The 17,311-nt window shown below is 41.3% G+C and overlaps 1 protein-coding gene across 3 annotated transcripts in view; it reads right to left on the reverse strand.

The window, feature by feature from the left end:
- LOC140481434 (interleukin-18 receptor accessory protein-like) overlaps window positions 1–14,426 on the reverse strand; it is an 80,583-nt gene extending 66,157 nt beyond the window's left edge. The window contains exons 1-4 of one of the 3 annotated variants that reach the window (XM_072577599.1): window positions 14,356–14,426; window positions 10,125–10,225; window positions 8,040–8,295; window positions 3,710–3,881 (exon numbers count right to left, since the gene is read on the reverse strand). In XM_072577599.1, coding sequence (XP_072433700.1) covers window positions 3,710–3,881; window positions 8,040–8,295; window positions 10,125–10,225; window positions 14,356–14,423 — 597 coding nt within the window. In that variant the 5' untranslated portion in view covers window positions 14,424–14,426. Of the gene's footprint in view, window positions 1–3,709; window positions 3,882–8,039; window positions 8,296–10,124; window positions 10,226–11,932; window positions 11,965–14,355 lie in introns of those variants that run through there. The other 2 variants (XM_072577600.1, XM_072577602.1) reach the window with 2 other exon arrangements.
- Window positions 14,427–17,311: the final 2,885 nt, after the last annotated feature.

Here is a 17,311-nt window from a genome sequence, read left to right on the forward strand (position 1 = left end):
AGGCAAAAAGGGGACATGAGATAGCGTTGACAAATAGAATTAAGGAGAATCCAAAGGGTTTTTACAAATAAATTAAGGACAAAAGAGTAACTAGGGAGAGGATAGGGCCCCTCAAAGATCAGCAAGGCGGCCTTTGTGTGAAGCCACAGAAAATGGGGGAGTTACTAAATGAATATTTCGCATCAGTATTTACTGTGGAAAAGGATATGGAAGATATAGACTGTAGGGAAATAGATGATGACATCTTGCAAAATGTCCAGATTACAGAGGAGGAAGTGCTGGATGTCTTGAAACGGTTAAAGTTGGATAAATCCCCAGCACCTGATCAGGTGTACCTGAGAACTCTGTGGGAAGCTAGAGAAGTGATTGCTGGGCCTCTTGCTGAGATATGTGTATCATCGATAGTCACAGGTGAGGTGCCGGAAGACTGGAGGTTGGCAAATGTGGTGCCACTGCTTAAGAAGGGCTGTAAGGACAAGCCAGGGAACTATAGACCAGTGAGCCTGACCTCGGTGGTGGGCAAGTTATTGGAGGGAATCCTGAGGGACAGGATGTACATGTATTTGGAAAGGCAAGAACTGATTAGGGATGTCTTTGTGTGTGGGAAATCATGTCTCACAAATGATTGAGTTTTTTGAAGAAGTAACAAAGAAGATTGATGAGGGCAGAGCAGTAGATGTGATCTATATGGACTTCAGTTAGGCGTTCGACAAGGTTCCCCGTGAGAGACTGATTAGCAAGGTTAGATCTCATGGAATACAAGGAGAACTAGCCATTTGGATACAGAACTGGCTCAAAGGTAAAAGACAAAGGGTGGTGGTGGAGGGTTGTTTTTCAGACTGGAGGCCTGTGACCAGTGGAGTGTCACAAGGATCCGCGCTGGGTCCTCTACTTTCTGTCATTTACATAAATGATTTGGATGCGAGCATAAGAGGTACAGTTGTAAGTTTGCAGATGACACCAAAATTGGAGGTGTAGTGGACAGTGAAGAGGGTTATCTCAGATTACAACAGGATCTGGACCAGAGGGGCCAATGGGCTGAGAAGTGGCAGATGGAGTTTAATTCAGATAAATGCGAGGTGCTGCATTTTGGGAAAGCAAATCTTGGCAGGACTTTTACACTGAATGGTAAGGTCCTAGGGAATGTTGTTGAACAAAGAGACCTGGGAGTGCAGGTTCGTAGCTCCTTGAAAGTGGAGTCGCAGGTAGATAGGATAATGAAGAAGGTATTTGGTATACTTTCCTTTATTGGTCAGAGTATTGAGTACAGGAGTTGGGAGGTCATGTTGCAGCTGTACAGGACATTGGTTAGGCCACTGTGGAAATACTGCGTGCAATTCTGGTCTCCTTCCTATTGGAAAGATGTTGTGAAACTTGAAAGGGTTCAGAAAGATTTACAAGGGTGTTGCCAGGGTTGGAGGATCTGAGCTATAGGGAGATGTTGAACAGGCTGGGGCTGTTTTCCCTGGAGTGTCGGAGGCTGAGGGGTGACCTTATAGAGGTGTATAAAATCATGAGGGGCATAGATAGGATAAATAGACAAAGTCTTTTCCCTGGAGTCGGGGAGTCCAGAACTAGTGGGCATAGGTTTAGGGTGAGAGGGGAAAGATATAAAAGAGACCTAAGGGGCAACGTTTTCACACAGAGGGTGGTACGTGGATGAAATGAGCTGCCAGAGGATGTGGCGGAGGCTGGTACAATTGCAACTCTTAAGAGGCATTTGGATGGTTATAAGAATAGGAAGGGTTTGGAGGGATATGGCCCAGGTGCTGTCAGGTGGGAATAGATTGGGTTGGGATATCTGGTCGGCATGGACAGGTTGGACCGAAGGGTCTGTTTCCATGCTGTACATTTCTATGACTCTATGACTCTATATCTTTCCCCTCTCACCCTAAACCTATGCCCTCTTGTTCTGAACTCCCTGATCCCAGGGAAAAGACTTTTTCTAGTTATCATATTCATGCCCCTCATGATTTTATAAACCTCTTTAACGTCACCCCTCAGCCTCCAGGGAAAACAGCCCCAGCCTATTCAACTTCTCCTATAGCTCAAATCGTCCAACCCTGACAATATTCTTGTAAATCTTTTCTGAACCCTTTCAAGGAGACCAGAATTGCACACAATATTCCAACAGTGGCCTAACCAATGTCCTGTACAGCCGCAACATGACCTCCCAACCCCTGTACTCAATACTCTGACCAATAAAGGAAAGCATACCAAACACTTTCGTCACTATCCTATCTACCTGTGACTCCACTTTCAAGGAGCTATGAACCTGCACTCAAGGTCTTTTTATTCAGCAACACTCCCCAGGACCTTACCATTAAGTGTATAAGTCCTGCTTTCTCAAAATGCAGCACCTCACATTTATCTAAATTAAACTCCATCTGCCACTTCTCAGCCCATTGGCCCATCTGACCAAGATCCTGTTATAATCTGAGGTAACCTTCTTCACTGTCTGCTACACTTCCAATTTTGGTGTTATCTGCAAACTTACTAACTGTACCTCTTATGCTCACATCCAAATCATTTATGTAAATGACAAAAAGTAGGGGACCCAGCACCGATCTTTGTGGCACTCCACTGGTCACAGGCCTCCAGTCTGACATACAACCCTCCACCACCACCCTTTGTCTTCTACCTTTGAGCCAGTTCTGTATCCAAATGGTGAGTTCTCCTTGTATTCCATTAGATCTAACCTTGCTAACCAGTCTCCTATGGGGAACCTTGTCAAACGCCTTGCTGAAGTCTATATAGATGATGTCTACTGCTCTGCCCTCATCATCTTCCTTGTTACTTCTTCAAAAAACTCAATCAAGTTTGTGAGACATGATTTCCCACGCATAAAGGTATGTTGACTATCTATAATCAGTCCTTGCCTTTCCAAATACACGTACATCCTGTCCCTCAGGATTGCCCATCACTGACATCAGGCTCACCGGTCTATAGTGTTCTGGCTTGTCCTTACCTTCTTTCTTAAACAGTGGCACCACATTCGCCAACCTCCAGTCTTCCAGCACCTCACCTGTAACTATTGATGATCCAAATATCTGAGTAAGAGACCCAGCAATCACTTCCCTAGCTTCCAACATCATTCTAGGATACACCTGATCAGGTCCTAGGGAATTTTATCCACTTTTATGCATTTCAAGACATCCAGCACTTCCTCCTCTGCAATATGGACATTTTTCAAGATGTCACCATCTGTTTCCCTACATTCTATATCTTCCATGTCCTTTTCCACAGTAAATACTGATGCAAAATACTCGTTTATTATCTCCCCCATCACCTGTAGCACCACACAAAGGCCGCCTTGCTGATCTTTGAGGGGCCCTATTCTTTCCCTAGTTACCCTTTAGTCCTTAAAGTGTTTGTAAAAACCCTTTGGATTCTCCTTAACTCTATTTGCCAAAGCTCTCTCAAGATTACTTAACATTATAGCTGTCTTCTTGCATAACTAATCAATAACTAACACGCTACTTTTGAATTTTTGCACTGTTTTCAGCAACAGTAAACAAACAAAAATAAATGAACTTTAATTCCTCTGTTATTTTTCCAGTGAGTGTTTGATTTTGATTGCTTGGGCTTTAATTTCTGTGAAATCCTTTCGCCAAAATCTGAATTCATTCTCTGATCTTCTTCCCTACGTGTGGTCATCTTTGATCAGAATAAGGCCTAATTTCAAATAGTCCAGATGCACGCAACTTACCTTGTACCACTTTACAGAAAACCTCGCTGAAGCATTGAAATGTTGAATTCCAGGACATGATATTTTATCTGCAGTACTCTGAATTAGGAGAACTTCACAATTTCCAGCATCTTCACAGTGTGTTTCATTCTGAGTCTGTGCAACCAATACATAAACTTTGAAACAGGCATTTCTGTTGATTAAACACAAGCAGATTTAGTAAAATGGCAAAGGAGTATGGTATTCATTGGATTGGTTTTGTTTCTTAATCAGTATTTTAGTTCACCAGTCATTTCAGGATCTGGCACATGGAAATTCGTCACTCCACATAGGAGCTATTAATAAACTGTTCAGATATTAGATTAGGAAAGTAGCCCGTTCCACAAGATGTGGTCTATCTCCCTCAACATTGTGAAATTTTATGTAGGTTAGCGAGTAGGAAACAGTGAGGTCTGCAGATGCTGGAGATCAGAGTTGAGTGTGTTGCTGGAAAAGCACAGCAGGTCAGACAGCATCTGAGGAGCAGGAAAATTGACATTTTGGGACGGAGCCCTCCTTCAGGAAGGAGGATGGAGCCTCGAGGGTGGAGAGATAATTGGGAGGGGGTTTGGGGCTAGGGAGAAGGTAGCTGAAAGTGCAATAGGTGGATGAAGTTAGGGGTAAAGGTGATAGGTCAGAGAGGAGGATGGAGTAGATTGGTCGGAAGGAAACTTCTCAGGTGTGACAGGTCATGAGGGTGGTGCTGAGCTGGTGGGTTGGAACTGGAGAAAGGTGGGGGGAGGGGAATTGAGGAAATTGGTGAAGTCCATATTGATGCCCTGGGGTTGAAGGGTTCTGAGGCGGAAGATAAGACATCAGGTATCAGGTGGTGAGGGAATGGCAATGGAGGAGGCCCAGGACCTGAATGTTTTCAGCAGAGTGTGAGGGGAAGTTGAAATGTTCAGCCACGGGGCGGAGGGGTTGGTTGGTGGAGGTGTCCCAGCGATGTTCTCTAAGGCGCTCTGCGAGAACCCGGAGATGTTCTCTAAATTGTTCTACAAGAAACCCGTTTGAGTTAGCCAAGGCACAGGAACTCTTGAGTCTTCATAGAGTTGCTATTGACTTTAGCCCGAAAAGGACGCTGACCTTCCTGCATCTTCTTCAGGCTGGGACAACTTACCAGTCAGGACATTCGTTTGCACAAGACATACCTGGCAATGCTTCCTCATTGCTGTATAGATGTCAGTGTTGTTGCTGTGCTGGAACAGCTTGACTAGGGACATGGTTAGTTCTGGAGTGTAAGTCTTCAGTGCTCTTGTTGCAAAGTTGTTCAGGTCTATAGCATTTGCAGAGTCCAGTGCCTTATGCTATTTTTTGATATCATGTGATGTGAATCGAATTGGCTGAAAACTGGCAACTGTGAGGCTGGGAACCTCAGAAGAAGGCTGAGTATGATTGCAAATGCTTCAACTTGTCTTTTGTGGTTGAACTTCAGAGGATGGCGTGCCAAATTTGTCAATTGTCCTAATCAAAGTTGCCCCCCCACCAGTTGAGTCAGGAAGTCTTAACTTAGCATGGATTCATGGACAGTGAGAACCACAGTAATGGAGAGAGGAACCGAGAAGGCTACTCGGGGTCTCCCAGGTTTACCTGGAGGTCCTGATGTTGGTTTTGAATGAGGTAAGATCTCCCAAGTGTGGGGACGGCACATGATGGGTTCCTTCATCATAGGAACAGTGACCCAGAGGAGTCAGGAAAGCAAGGGTGATGACTGAGAAAATACTTGCAGGTGTCACTCTCCGTGCCCAGACTTTCCCAGCTTTCTCCTGATCAGAACTCCTTACATCAAAACATCTCGCAGCTCTACTCATTCCTCTCATTCAAAAGGGGCCTCTTCACATCCCCAACAGCCGACACTCCCCTTTGCCTTTGTGCTATCACACATCTATTCCTCACAGTCATCATCCTCAAATGGTAGTTTTCCACCTCATCGGACACAAAAAAAATCTAACTTGCATAACTGCCTGATTTCCCCCTGGGGAGGAGAAAAGAGGTCTCAACAGGATACTCAGCTGGTTAAGAAGAGATAGAGAGAGAGGTAACCTGCAATCATTAAGAAAATACAAAATCCAGGAGAAACTCAGCAGTCTCCATGGAGAGAGATACAAAGTTTGGAAGAAGAGTCATATCTTTCTCTGAAGATACTGCCATCCTTGCTGAGTTTCTCCAGCACTTTCTGTTTTCTATTTCAACTATTCAGCATCCCTAGTGCATTGCTTTAATTTGAGTGTCTCTGTAGCAGTGCTTTGACATGGGGAAGGAAAAGCAGTTCTTCCAAGTTGAACCTGTTTTCTCTCGAATTTAGAAGGCTAAAGGTGATCTCATCGATGTCTTCAAGATATTAACTGAAAATGACAGAGTAGATAAAGATAAACTATTTCCACTGTTTGGGGATTTTAGAAATAGGGGCATAGTTTGTAAATTAGGGCCAGACCATTCAAGGGAGGTGCTCAGATGTATCTTTACACACAAAGGGCAGTAGAGGTTTGGAAATCTCTTCCATAGTGGCTGCTAGATCAGTCATTAATTTTAAGTCTGAGATACATGAAATTTTGTTAAGCAAAGGTATTAAGGGATGTGAGCCAAAAGCAGCATTAGGGAGTTAGGTCACAGGTCAGTTGTCATTTCTTTGAATGTGGTACAGGCTCATGGGCTGAATGGTCGACTCTCTTTAGTCAGAGAGTAGTAGGAGTATGGAATGCACTGCCAGCAACAGTAATAGACTCGTCAACTTTAAGGGCATTTAAATGGTCATTGGATAAACATATGGATGAAAATGGAATAGTGTAGGTTAGATGGGCTTCAGATTGGTTTCACAGGTCGGCAGAGCTTCGAGGGCTGAAGGGCCTGTACTGCGCTGTAATATTCTATGTTCTATGTTCCTGTTCCTATATTCCTAAGTCCCTATATTTCTTTAAGTTAACAATGTAAAGCTCCCTGAGTCTGTAACTCGTGTGACCCTCCTGCCCATAACCTCCACACTTGTAGTGGCTCTGTTTCCCAAAACTCTGTGATGATCTTCACACATCTCCCCACCTGTACAAGGTCTCCATTCCTCCTTTTCCTGTCTCCACTCACTTCACACACCCCTTTGGCTACCACCAATTCCATGAGACCCAACTCCCCAATGTGCCTACTGCTGTAATCATTGAATTTCTTCAATGCAACTTTCCCTCCTCCAAAGCCCACAATGGGCAGAATTTTGACAGAGATGTGCTATTCCTGACAGCAGAACCAGTGGTAGCTGTCACTTCCACTCTCTTGCTTTTAACCATTTCTCAAAGAATTACAATGGAAATGTAACATTCAGGTGGCATGCTTGGGAGACACATGCTTTTAGGTGGAGGCGGAACTTTTCATGGTTGAAAGACACTGTCAGCTATGATAGGCTTAAATGAATATCCTGGACAATCAGAGAGGCTCCTCATTGCAGCTGCAAGTTATCTGCCCCACTCCATTGCCATAATACGTAGTGAGAGCACAATGGTAATACAGGTGACCTTCAAAATTAAATTTTACTTGTGAAGTACATCACATTACATTGGCCTCACTTTATCATTAGATTGTTGTTGCTTGTTAAGACTATCAGCAAGGTAAATGTTCTGGTACACCTTGGTATCCATGGTTATAAGGGGGTGGGCGCATTTCCTTCATTCCAGAAGAAACAATATAGTGTGTATTTGAATGTTCCTGCTCATGTCCAGTGTTGTTCTTGCCTACAAGTACTACTGGTCTCAGAGTGGCTATCACTCTGACTTGGTAGAAACTCTGCTCCAGATGTCTTGATTCCTGGGGCAAGAGCAGCAATGCTCTTGCCACTGTCTGATGGCTGTGTGCTTCAGTGGACCTTCTCAAAAAGAGGTCAAGTATTGGCTTTCCATCTGGCAGTTGAGAACCCCAAACCCTTTAGACTTACACACAAAAGTAAAGCCTGGACCCTAAAAATTCTCCTCTGTTGAAAGGATTTCACATTCGAGGTATTTTAGGTTCTATTTTATTCCTGCAAATTGCAAAAATGAAAATTGCCCAGCAAGCTCGACATTAGCTCTTGGTTGGTTTTTCTCTCTTCATTAAAACTCACTCTGGGAATATTTTGTTAATGCTTTATGATTCCTGCAGACTGCAATCAAGAACAAATGGGTAAAGATATACATTGTATTTAATTTCTTTGGCATATATATATAAGCCCACTTGGTATTACAAAAACTAAAATCATTGTGTTGAAAATCTGATTTATAACAGAATGTTAAAAAAAACCTACTGGTGAGTACTGATGTGTGGGATATCAGAACTTTAAGATTAATTCCCATACCTGAGAAAGCAGAGGTAAGTGCCTGAATCAGCAGTGCTGATTGATGCAAGTGAGAAGTTCTTTCCTGTCTGATTAATAACTTTGCTCCAACCATTTGTTTTTTCAGGATCCACTTCCAAGTTTTGTTTGTACCACAATGGTTCTTTTACATAGTGTGTGGAGTTGTCATGAGGAAGATAATCAGGTTCACATGCCAATTCAAAAGGATCTCCCACAAATGTGTAATAGTACCTCTGGGGTGCTCTTGTGAGACAAACTGCATAAAAAATAATGTTGAAGATTTCTTGTTCAGATGGAAATTAGATTTTTATAAATCATTGCACTCTGTAGAACAATGCACATTTAATGAGAATTCTCAATAACACGTTTCAGAAAATGGTCCTGTACCCTATAACACCTCTAGCACAGCCGTTTGGATCACTTCAAAAATTAAGAAAGAAATAATTTGTAAATGCAATTGTGCATATCATGTCATTTCTATGGCAAATTCATTAATTCTGTTTTACTAACTGGGCCCTGCAGGTCTTTCACAGCTACACTCTGGAGAAAACAACATGATCTTTTTGATTCAAGTATTCTCTAGAAGCAATAAACGTAGGAATACATTACATATCATGCAAACGCATTCTGAATTTTGTGACAATCTAGAGGATGTCTGCACAACTGACAGAAGAGGATTGGCTAATGACCTGAGGATGAAAGAATTTGCAGAATTGCAGGGAAAATGAGGGAAGGGATAACAGATTAGCTGAATTGCTCTTACAGAATAGTTAGTGCAGAGAGGACAGCCTGAATTGCCTCCCTCAGTACAGGCCCATTTTATGATTCCATGAACTCACTTGGCATATTAATGTACAACAGTATCATTGGACTATATGGAGATCAAGGAAAGTTGAAATTTAACTATAATTTACATTTTAAATCTGCCTTCAACAATCTACTGAGACACATAGGTTAATATTAACACTGAATCACAGAATCATAGAATCATTAAATTCATACAGTGTGGAAACAGGCCATTCGGCCCAGCAAGTCCAAACCAATTACCAATGAGTAATCCATCCAGACTCATCTCCCATTACTTTACATTTACCCCTCTCTAATGTACCTAACCTAGTTAAAAATTACTCAACACCAGCTTATAGTCCAACAGGTTTATTTGGAAGCACTAGTTTTTGGAACACTGCTCCTTCATCAATTGTGGATTAGTGGTGCTGGAAGAGCACAGCAGTTCAGGCAGCATCCAACGAGCAGTGAAATCGATGTTTTGGGCAAAAGCCCTTCATCAATTGTACCTAGCCTGCACTTTCCTGAAAAGTTGGGTAATTTAGCATGGCCAATTCACCTAAGTTGCACATCTTTGGATTATGAGAGGAAATCAGAGCACCCGCAGGAAACCCACGCGGACACGGGGAGAAAGCACAAACTCCACACAGTCAATCATCCGAGACTGGAATCGTACCCGGGCCCCTGGCGCTGTGAGGCTGCAGCTTCAGAGATATGTAGATGGCCATTCTATTGGGGCCTGTCATACATCCACAGTGAAGACCCAATCCACTGACTTTCTATCTCTGGGAGGCCATTGAGAAGTCACCTCATTGCCCCCTTGGTCGTGCAATGAAGGGAGGTATTCTGACCAGTGAAATTTGGGACAGGGTCATTCTGGTTCATTTCTTGCCGATTATCCTATGGCAGAAAGAGGATGTCTACTTTCCCACCTCTCCTGCCTGAAGATCCTCACCATTGACTGACAGTAGATATTGGTCCCATAAGTTTGTGCCATCCTCAAGCACATAATCTAAACCAATATTCCTTATTTACAGATCTAAATTGTGAGTTTAAGTCAGCTCATGGACTTGAAAGATATCAGATCTACTCCAAGATGACTTTGCCTAAGGTCCAATTATATGCATTTTCATGAGGGCATTGGAAAACTATTTGTAGAAAAACCTGTAGTGTACATTTTCTGAGGCGATAAGATTGTTCTTGATGTTCAAAACTTCAAACTGGATGCATTAAGTTGTAAATTCTATCTAGTTATTTCAGGGTGCTTGACTTTCTAAGAAATAAAAAATGATGTCTAACCTGAATAATTTGAAGAATCTAAAGGAAATATAATGGGATTTCCACCCATCAATTGTGATGACGTGAATGTAAAGAAGAGTATCCAAAAGTTCCCAATCCTCCTGTATTTTAGACAAAAATGGAAAAATCTTTTAAAATGCAGGCTTGATATATACATTCGTCAGAATACATACAATCCCTACAGTGTGAAGCAGGCCATTCAGTTCATACCAATCCTCCAAACAGCATCCCACCCATCCCCATAATCCTGCATCTCCCATGGCTAATCCACCTGACCTTCATATCCCTGGACACTGTGGGCAATTTAGCATGATCAATCCACCAAACCTGCACATCGTTGGACTGTAGGAGGATACAGGAGCACCTGGAGGAAACCCATACAGTGGCCCAAAGGTGGAATTAAACCCAGGTCCCTAGTGCTGTGAACTACTAGTGCTAACTACTGAGCCTCTGTGCATTCAGTATGCTTAAGAAGCCAGAAAATGTGATGCATTTTCTTCCATTGAAGGCACAATCTCATAGATTTTAATGAATTGATAAAATCTTGCAGAATACAAAGCACATAATCCAGAATACCTGCATGAGAGGTGACTTCATGTTTGTCGTGAAACAATGGACTATTGGGCCTAATTTTGACTTATTAATAAACAAGATGTGTGTGTCGCTGGTTGGGCTTGTCTTTATGCTTCTTCTCCCTCATATGCATCTGCTCTATTTGCCTTGGCCATTCTTTGTGGTAGTGTGCCCCACATTCCAATTACTCTGAGTAAAGGCTCTTGCATTCCCAATTGGATTTATTAGTGATGTTTTAAACATTTATGACCTCTAGTTTTCGACTCCCCCACACATAGAAAGTCAAACTGAATCAGGTCCAAGAAAGCAGTATCAGATCTCAAAACAGGCTTTTATTTGATTGCTGCTTCTATAATAAAAAAAATACAGAACTTGGAACACAGTGAAGCAGATTTCCCCATGATTAGGGCATTTTGGAACAAATCCAAAGACAGTTTAAATGCAAACTGCGCTGTATTTCACAATAATTGCAAAACTATTCAAACCGTGCAAGAAACTGTTAATTACAGTAATAAATAAGTGTCTGTTGAAATTTGAAAAGAACATCCAGATTTTGAACTAGCTCACCAAGTATGTCATCAGTAATAAGTTCCCACAAAGTTTTTTTTAATGGATACTGACCTTTGTCCATAATGTTTCTTTCAGTTATATTTTTTATAGGGTAAGCTGGTTTTTCTAATCCTTATTTCTTTCCTTAAGTTACCAAAGACAATTTGACTCATTTCCTTTCAAGTAAGGAAGAAAGTGAGTCAGGATATGTTGCACATTTCTCAGAAAGGCACTTTACCTTTCAGACAGCTAGACTGTATAAAACGTTACTTAGGCTCTAATTGGAGTATCGTATGCAGTTCTGGTCTCCACACAATAGGAAGGATGTGGAGGGTATGGAGAGGATGCAAAAGAGATTTACCATGATGTTGCCTAGACTGGAGTACATTAGCTATATAACTGGATAAACTGGGATTGTTTTTGCTAGAGCATCAGAGGCTGAGGGGTGACCTGACAGAAGTATACAAAATCGTGAGAGGCATGGACAGGCTAGATAGTCAGAGACTTTTTCCCAGGTTGGAAATGTTGAATACAAAATGGCATAGGTTTAAAGTGAGAGGGGGAAAAGATTAAAGGAGATGTGCAATGAAACTGTTTTTACACAGAGGGAATGCGCTGCGGAGAGGTGAAACAAACAGATACATTAGCAAAGTTTAATAGGCAGTTAGACAGTCACATGAACATACCGAGAATAGAGGGATATGGTCCATGTGCAGGCAGATGGGTTTAGTTCAGAATGGCATCAAGGTTGGCACAGGTGTGGTGGGCCAAAGAGCCTGTTCTTGTGCAGTACTGTTCTATCACATTACAACATGTGACATTGTAAGATGATCGTATTCTGTATACAGTTCGTTAACAGTCAGTCAACAACAAATATAAAATAATAGTCTCCTAAGTAATTATTAAGTGGTGGTATATAAATGTGTGAGATGTCATTTTAGTGTCCACAGTTAGTTGTTCATAAACTTCTAGATATCTGACTCAGTAAGAATTTGTTACTCTGTGGTACGTTATGTGGGCTAACATATAAAAAATCACAGGCAATGTTAACATACAACCGTTGTATCTCAAAATGGTGCTTTAGAACATAGAACAGTACAGCACAATACAGGCCCTTCAGCCCTCGATGTTGCATTGACCTTATATCCTACTTTAAGATCAAACTAACCAATATACCCTTCATTGTACTATCTTCCACGTGCTTATCCAAGAGTCGGTTAAATGTCCCTAATGTGTCTGACTCTACTACCACTGCTGGCAGTGCATTCCACACACCCACCACTCTCTATGTAAAGAACCTACCTCTGACATCTCCCCTAAATATTCCTCCAATCACCTTAAAATTATGCCTCCTCTTGATAGCCTTTTCTGCCCTGGGAAAATGTCTCTGGTTATCCACGCTATCTATGCCTCTCATCACCTTGTACGCCTCTGCCAAGTAACCTCTCATCCTTCTTCACTCCAATGAGAAAAGCCCTAGCTCACTCAACCTTTCTTCACAAGATATGCTCTCCAGTCCAGGCAGCATCCTGGTAAATCGCCTCTGCACCCTCTCCAAAGCTTCCACATCCCTCCTATAATGAGGCGACAAGAACTGAACACAATATTTCAAGGTTTTATAGAGCTGCAGCATAACCTTACAGCTCTTAACCTCAATCCCCCACTAATGAAAGCCAACACACTATACACCTTCTTAACAACTCTATCAACTTGGCTGGCAATTTTGAGGGATCTATGAACATGGACCCCAAGATCCCTCTGTTCCCCCAAACTGCCAAGAATCCTGCCTTTAACCCTGCATTCTACATTCAAATTCGACCTTCCAAAATGAATCACTTAACAGTTGAACTCCATCTACCACTTATCAGCCCAGCTCTGCCTCCTGCCAATGTCCCATTGCAACCTACAACAGCCCTCCACACTACCCACCACTCCACCAATCTTTGTGTCATCGGCAAACGTACTGACCCAGCCTTCCACTTCCTCACCCAAGTCGTTTATAAAAATCACAAAGAGCAGAGGTCCCAGAACCGATCCCTGCAGAACACCACTGGTCACCAAGCTCCAGGCTGAATACTTTCCACCTACTACCTGTGTAGAACTAACAAAAGGATTTTTATCTTAAGGTATTAAACCATGGCGATTTATGGAAAGCCAGAAATTGCCTTGTAATTCTGGTATTGAACATTCCAATCTTAAATTCTAAGATGCTTCCAGATATAGTAAGCCACTTGGCATTGGTAACCACCTGGCAAGGTCATCACTGAAAAGCATGGGTATCATTAACTTTCAGTTTGCTGTGGTTGCAGCATCACTGAACCAGAGGAACATTTATCAGCTTCATGGCAATCTTTTAGTTTAGAGGGGAATTGTCATTAAGATAAAAAAAATTCTGGCAACTTTGTTTGTGGGAAGGAAGAAAAGCTAGAACACAATGTAACATTTTTGTACAGTATATAATTCATAGAGTGTAGAAACAGGCCATTTGGCCCAACGAGGTCACACTGACCCTCTGAAAAGTAACCCACACAGACCCATTCTGCTAAATTTACCCCTGAACAGCCAATTCACTTAACCTGCATATCTTTGGATTGTGGAAGGAAACCCACACAAACACAGAGAGAACGTGCAAACTCCGCACAGACAATCACCTGAGGCTGAAATTGAACACAGGACTCTGTTACTGTGAGATAGCAGTGCTAACCACTGAGTCACCATGCCTTCACAGGTTAGTCATGCAACAATGTGGGCAAATGTTATTTCCAAGAGCTTTTATAAGCATAAATAAGCCCCTCAAGTATTTTCAATTTTGAAAGACAATGCTTCAATTTGATGTTATGAAAGTGAGACATTAATTAAAATGGTCATACAAACAAGAAAAGTAGCATTAAATAATTGCATTAAGAGCAACAAAAAGCATATAGTTCTAAACTTAACAACAATAATAGTTAGGGTGTTGATATAACTAAACTCAATCTAACCAATGAAGAATGTAACCAAGGCGGGACTTGAACTTCTTTAATGAATTAATTCAACTATATATTACTTAAATAATCAACTACAAATACCTATAGATTTTAAACATATTCAAATAATGGAGAACACTTACATTTCTGTTGTTTTTCCACCTGAAGCACTATCATTTCGAACATTCATCAAAGCCTGTTTCTTTCCCATGAGCACGGCCTTAGATTGACGTAACTATACTCCTGCCCACAATATCTTAAAAATAGTTCTGTGTGGTTTCTAGCTCATCAGAGCAATTCCATCTGAGAATCTACCAACGTTTCTATAAAATTGTGAAATTAGATGGGTCATTCTTTACCTAAGTAATAGCAATAACTATAAATGTCTCTCAATTTGAAACATTTGGAGGTAACAAAGGTGACTGAGATAAAAATAAACAAATTGTATCAAGTTCATTCCTCATAATGCTTTCCTTTTCCATGGAATAGCAATTCAAATAAAAGATTTTCTGCTGGATTTCCTTATCATATCAGAAGATAACTAGTCACTAAATAAAAAAGCAAAATATTTTTGTGAGGTGTGTTTCTTTTAATAAAATAACACCTAACGGAGAAAGAAAACAGTTAGAGCTATACAATAACAGTTTCCTGTGATAACTTAACACCTTCTAAACACAAAAGCCCCAAAAATGTTTTACAGCTTTAATTTTGCTGAATGATGTGACAACAACAACAGAAAAGGAAGCAAAGCAGACAGCAGCCTCATTAATGTTAGCGAAATGAACATAAACTCCAAAGAGAATCACTTTTCCATTTTTATTATGTATGAAATGTAGGAGTCTCTGCATTCTGTTACCTTAAAATGTGTTTGATTTAGTTTCTATTTTGTTTGGTATGTTGATTAGAAATTAGAGTGAAGAGGATACTGATAAGAGAAAACTGGTTTCAATCCTCAAGCAATTGTCACAAAAGGGGTACTCCTCCTTTCTGCACCACTGAGCCCTCTTTTTCCGGTCAGGATTTGTAATACAATTCCAATCCCAACCTTTACTTTCCCCTCCTTCCTGGTCTTTGTAGCACAGCCACTACTGCACCCTATTACAACGGTGGTAAATGGGAATTATCATATTTTAATTTCTAGCCGTTGTTTGTTATGCCTGAGACCTTTCATGGACTAAGATGGTTTTTAGCAAGGAAGAGACATGGACCTAAAAGAGCTGCAGAGGTCACCTGACGACATTTTGAGGCAGATTTCCGGAGATGCATGTAGAATAAGCAAAACCATCTGTACTAAAATTATCATTTTTACTGAAAGACATCAAAAGCATGCAAATTTGTCTCTCCTGTATAATTTGCATATGTACAATAATTTGTATAGGAGACTCAGGAATGATCTTATAGAGCTTATAAAATCTCGAGGAGTATAGATAAGGAGAATGGCAGGAATCTTTTCTCCATGATGGGGGCTTTCAAGACTAGGAGACATATTTTTAAAGTGAGAGGGAAAAAAATTAAAAAGGACATGACGGCAACATTTTTAGACAGAGAGTAGTTAATGTGTTGAATGAGCTGCCAGAGGAAATGATAGATGCAGGTATTGTTACAATGTTCAAAAGACATATGGATAAGTACATGACTAAGAAAGGTTTTGAGGGATATGGGCCAAACGCAAGCAGATGAGACTAGTTTAGTTTGGGATTATGGACTGGTTGGACAGAAGGGTCTGTTTTCATGTTCTATGACTCTATGAACCTTCTCAAGTTTAATAATATCCTTGCTATAACAAGGTGACCAGAACTGTACACACTACTCCAGAAGAGGCCTCATTAATGTCCTTTACAACCTCATCATGACGTCCCAACTCCCATATTCAAAGGTCTAAGCATTGAAGGCAAGCATGTTAAACACTTTCTGAACCACCCTGTCCACCTGCAATGCAAATTTTAAAAAAAACAGTTACAGCTATACAATTACAGTTTCTTGTGATAGCTTTATACCTTCCAAACACAAAGGCCCCAAAAATATTTTACAGCTTTAATTTTGCTGAATGATGTGAGAAGAAGAACAAAAAGGGAAGCAAAGCAGAAGCAGCCTCATTAATGTTAGCGAAGAAGGCGTTTGGTATGCCTTCCTTTATTGGTCAGAGTATTGAGTACAGGAGTTGGGAGGTCATGTTGCTGCTGTATAGGACATTGGTTAGGCCACTGTTGGAATATTGCATGCAATTCTAGTCTCCTTCCTATCGGAAAGATGTTGCGAAACTTGAAAGGGTTCAGAAAAGGTTTACAAGGATGTTGCCAGAGTTGGTGGATTTGAGCTACAGGGAGAGGCTGAACAGATTGGGGCTGTTTTCCCTGGAGCGTTGGAAGCTGAGGGTGACCTTGTAGAGGTGTATAAAATTATGAGGGGCATGGATAGGATAAATAGACAAAGTCTTTTCCTTGGGGTCGGGAAGTCCAGAACTAGAGGGCATAGGTTTAGGGTGAGAGGGGAAAGATATAAAAGAGACAGATGGGGCAACATTTTCACACAGAGGGTGGTACGGGTACGGAATGAGCTTCCAGAGGAAGTGGTGGAGGCTGGTACAATTGCAACATTTAAGAAGCATTTGGATGGGTATAGAATAGGAAGGGTTTGGAGGGATATGGGCCGCGTACTGGCAGGTGGGAATAGATTGGTTTGGGATATCTGGTCGGCATGGACAGGTTGGACTAGGGTCTGTTTCCATGCTGTACATCTCTATGACTATGACTCTAAGTGAACATAAACTCCAAACAAAGAGAATCACTTTGACCCAAAATCTTAGGAATCTCTGCTCTACACTATTAATTGTATAAGTCCTTTGTTTTACCAAAATGCAATACTTCACATTTATCCAAATCAAACTCCATCGACCATTCCTCAACCCATTGATCCAATTGATCATGATCTCTTTGTAATCTTAGACAACCTGCTTCACTGTCCACTATACCTCCAATTTTGGCGTCATCTGCAAACTTACCTACCATGCCTCCTATATTCTCACCCAAATCATTTAAATAAATGACAAACAAAAATGGGCTCAGTACCAATTCCTGTGGAACACCACAGGCCTCCAGT

This window comes from Chiloscyllium punctatum, chromosome 9 (genome assembly GCF_047496795.1).
Source record: "Chiloscyllium punctatum isolate Juve2018m chromosome 9, sChiPun1.3, whole genome shotgun sequence".
Lineage (NCBI taxonomy): Eukaryota > Metazoa > Chordata > Chondrichthyes > Orectolobiformes > Hemiscylliidae > Chiloscyllium > Chiloscyllium punctatum.